The 3,123-nt window shown below is 36.1% G+C and overlaps 1 protein-coding gene across 1 annotated transcript; it reads right to left on the bottom strand.

Moving 5' to 3' along the window:
- Window positions 1-298: 298 nt before the first annotated feature.
- Window positions 299-2,519, bottom strand: LOC107698555 (natural killer cell receptor 2B4-like). The gene is made up of 3 exons (XM_016499591.1): window positions 2,195-2,519; window positions 1,041-1,334; window positions 299-414 (listed from the first exon to the last, which is right to left on the bottom strand). Exons 1-3 carry the CDS (start codon window positions 2,484-2,486, stop codon window positions 299-301), a joined length of 702 nt encoding a protein of 233 aa, XP_016355077.1. The 5' UTR covers window positions 2,487-2,519.
- Between the last annotated feature and the right edge of the window lie 604 nt (window positions 2,520-3,123).

Consider the following 3,123-nt stretch of genomic DNA (forward strand, 5'->3'; position numbering starts at 1 on the left):
TCATCTCACTGTGTGATCAAATCCATTAGCTATTTGTGCAGATTCAATTCTTTTATATGAACCAATAAGCTGTAAGTTCCTTACTTTTCTATATTCAAAGCTATGCAATTTCCTTCCTTAACAGTCAAATGTCTGCATAATGAAATCAAAACATGTCCAATGGGCACAACCCTTTTGACCTTATGATTATTTACATGATTAGAAATGTCTTTAAAGTTTAGCATTGGTCACAAAATAGAAACAGGAAATTCTGTCAATGCATTTCCAGTTGTTTTGCTTGTCTTTCTGTCCTCCCCTATCAAACTTGTCTGGATCTGACATCATAAAGCAGCACAGCAACAGCAGCCACGCCCACCAGAACAGAGAGAGCCAATCGGATCACAGCTTCGGTAAACCCATAATAGTGGACGTAGTCTAAGAATTGAGAGAAAAATTAAATGTGAATTCTTTTGAGACTTAATCAGTACTAAACCCGGTTTTAGTACTGATTCCCGTATATTGTAGTTTAGTCTTAGAACACAACTACAGAACTTCAGAACACAAGTCATTCCGGAAATTATGACCGTCCATTTGGTAGTAATAGCCATAGGATGGTCAAAGAGTTCATTTCCATAAAACATAGGCAGTACAGAGGTGTATTTGGCCTTATTTTGAAATCAGCTTGTGTATTTGTGTACTTTTGTCTGTAATGTCACGTTCAACACCAAATCTACGACCTGTCAAAACCAAAACATTTGATACTGAGCTTGGTTCATAGTTTTTAAAAAGTTTTATTTTGTATCAAAACCACATGCTTTATGATGGCTGAAGCAGCTGATAGGTATTACCATTATTTGTTCAGTTGGATTCTGTAAATACTAAGGTATTTTATATCTACCATTTGCCACTTTTTTGGGAGTTAATTTGGTTGTAGAATTTGGTTGTCACTCCCATGTATTACAAAAGCATGCGTGTACAGAACGGGATTAAAGCACTCAAAACAGGAGCGACAATCGCATTTAAAGGGATAGTTCATCCCTGAATGAAATCTCTTATCTCACCATCTGAATGTGTCTGACAGAGTTGAGTGATGTCCAGATGTTGAGTCTGGTTGCTGATGGGATTGTTGAGCACACAGCTGTAGCTGTTTTTATCCTGATATTCCACCTCCAGATGTAAAGAGACGCTGTTGCTGAGATCAGACGCACTGATGCTGGACAATAAACTGTTTCCTTTGTACCAGGAGAGAGTCACATGACTCACATTCACCACTGAACACAGCAGCTCACATCTGGAGACTGACGATGGAGGATTTTGTGGACAGTATCCGGTGATCACAGGAATGGGGAGATGAGCTGAAGAACACAAGAAAAAGAGTAAGAGCTTCTTTGTTTGCCAGTGGTTTATTACGACAGTTTATAAGTCCAGAAATGCAAGAAAAATAAAGTTGGAAATGCAAATACGTTTTACTTGTGAGATACAGTATAAAGTGGCAATTTTGAGAAATAAAGTTGCAATTGAACAATGTAAAGTTGCAAAATCAGCTTATAGAAGGTGCCAAGCTGAAAAATTGCTTTTTTCTTTTTTCTTGGAGAAACAGGATACAGTGTTGAGTAGTTCCCATATTGAATCACTGTTTGCCTGAACAGAGAAGTGATGACTTTTGCATCCTCAACTTCCTCATCGAAAGGATTTTATTTCTCTTACCTGATGGTTTAAATCTACTAAAAGCCTTTTAGCTGAAGTGTTCATTCTGGGCTGAGAATTAAAATATGGCGAAGAGCCTGACCAACATGAAAAGCAACCAACCACAAATGGTTTTGTTTTTAAATGACATTGAGGAATGTAGATTATACCACAGTAACAAACCAAGTGGAAACACTGCCATGGATGACAAGGACGAGGAAATGTTCAAAGTAACTCACCACATTTTAAAATAATATATCACATCATAATTAAGAAAACAAGTGTTAATCCTGTAATTAAGTCATTTTAATTTTAATTTTATTCAAAACTGCTTTACAGAAAATCATGTCTTAATGCCCAATCCTTGGTTTCCTAGGTTGAAGCAGTGGCCCAACTTACCCCCATATTACCTCATATCCTAAATTACTATTATGTTATTACATGTATTCATGGTGATTTTATAAAATTATATTTAAAATAAGATTATGAAAAGAGACAGAAATATGCATAATAATAATACTGTGCTTACCATAGACTTTAACAATGAAAACTTTGCTTGAGACCTTATTTTCAATGATGATTTCTACTTTATAAAGTCCATTGAGTTCTGTGCTGACATTTGTGATGGTCAGAGATCCAGTCTGAGAGTCCAGCTTGAGTCTGTCTCTGAATCTCCCATCAGCACCATTGTGAAACGTCTCATTGTGGACTCTGTTGATTTTAGCAATGTGAGTGTCTTGAGGTCCAAAAGTCCACAGTAGCACATTATCTCTCTGCAGTTCAGTAACATCCATGTGTAGAGTGACAGAATCTCCCTCCATCGCTGATATGGTCTGTCTTTCATCGATCTCAACACCAAACGCACCTGTGGAACAAACATTGGAACACTTTCACAGTCACAACTGATGCTGTTTTACTAAAACTGTAACTAAAAAAACATTTAGAACTTACCAGTTAGATATAATAAGCACAGACAGGAAAAAACAAATGTTTGAAACATTTTGTTTAAGAGGTCACAGACTGCTCGAATAACCCTCCACAAGTCTAAAACAGCAGACACTTATTTGAAACGAACTCTGAACCTGTTTCTACACAAGAGAGGTGCAGTTCCTTGTTTAGCGGTGAAGTCGTGTAGAGCAACTGTACAGTCAGTATTTGTGTCTAATTATGTGTATAAACCATCTTGCCATTGTTACTGCTCATGAAAACAATAGCCCTTATTTTTGTCAAATGTACTTAGTTTTTGAATGTGTTTATATACATTTAATGTCAAATGTAGAAATACTGGATTTAAAATGTCTACCTTTCAAACTTTCAATCAAAACTAACAAATAGTCCCATAACAACATATTGATCGAAATATGTGTAGAACTCAGACTGGTATAGTCTAAAAGAATATATGTTTATTATAAAGGCTATAAGTCAAGTCATGGGTGAAAAGTTATACTTAAATCCTAT

Source organism: Sinocyclocheilus anshuiensis, unplaced genomic scaffold (genome assembly GCF_001515605.1).
Source record: "Sinocyclocheilus anshuiensis isolate Anshui unplaced genomic scaffold, SAMN03320099.WGS_v1.1 scaffold118, whole genome shotgun sequence".
NCBI lineage: Eukaryota > Metazoa > Chordata > Actinopteri > Cypriniformes > Cyprinidae > Sinocyclocheilus > Sinocyclocheilus anshuiensis.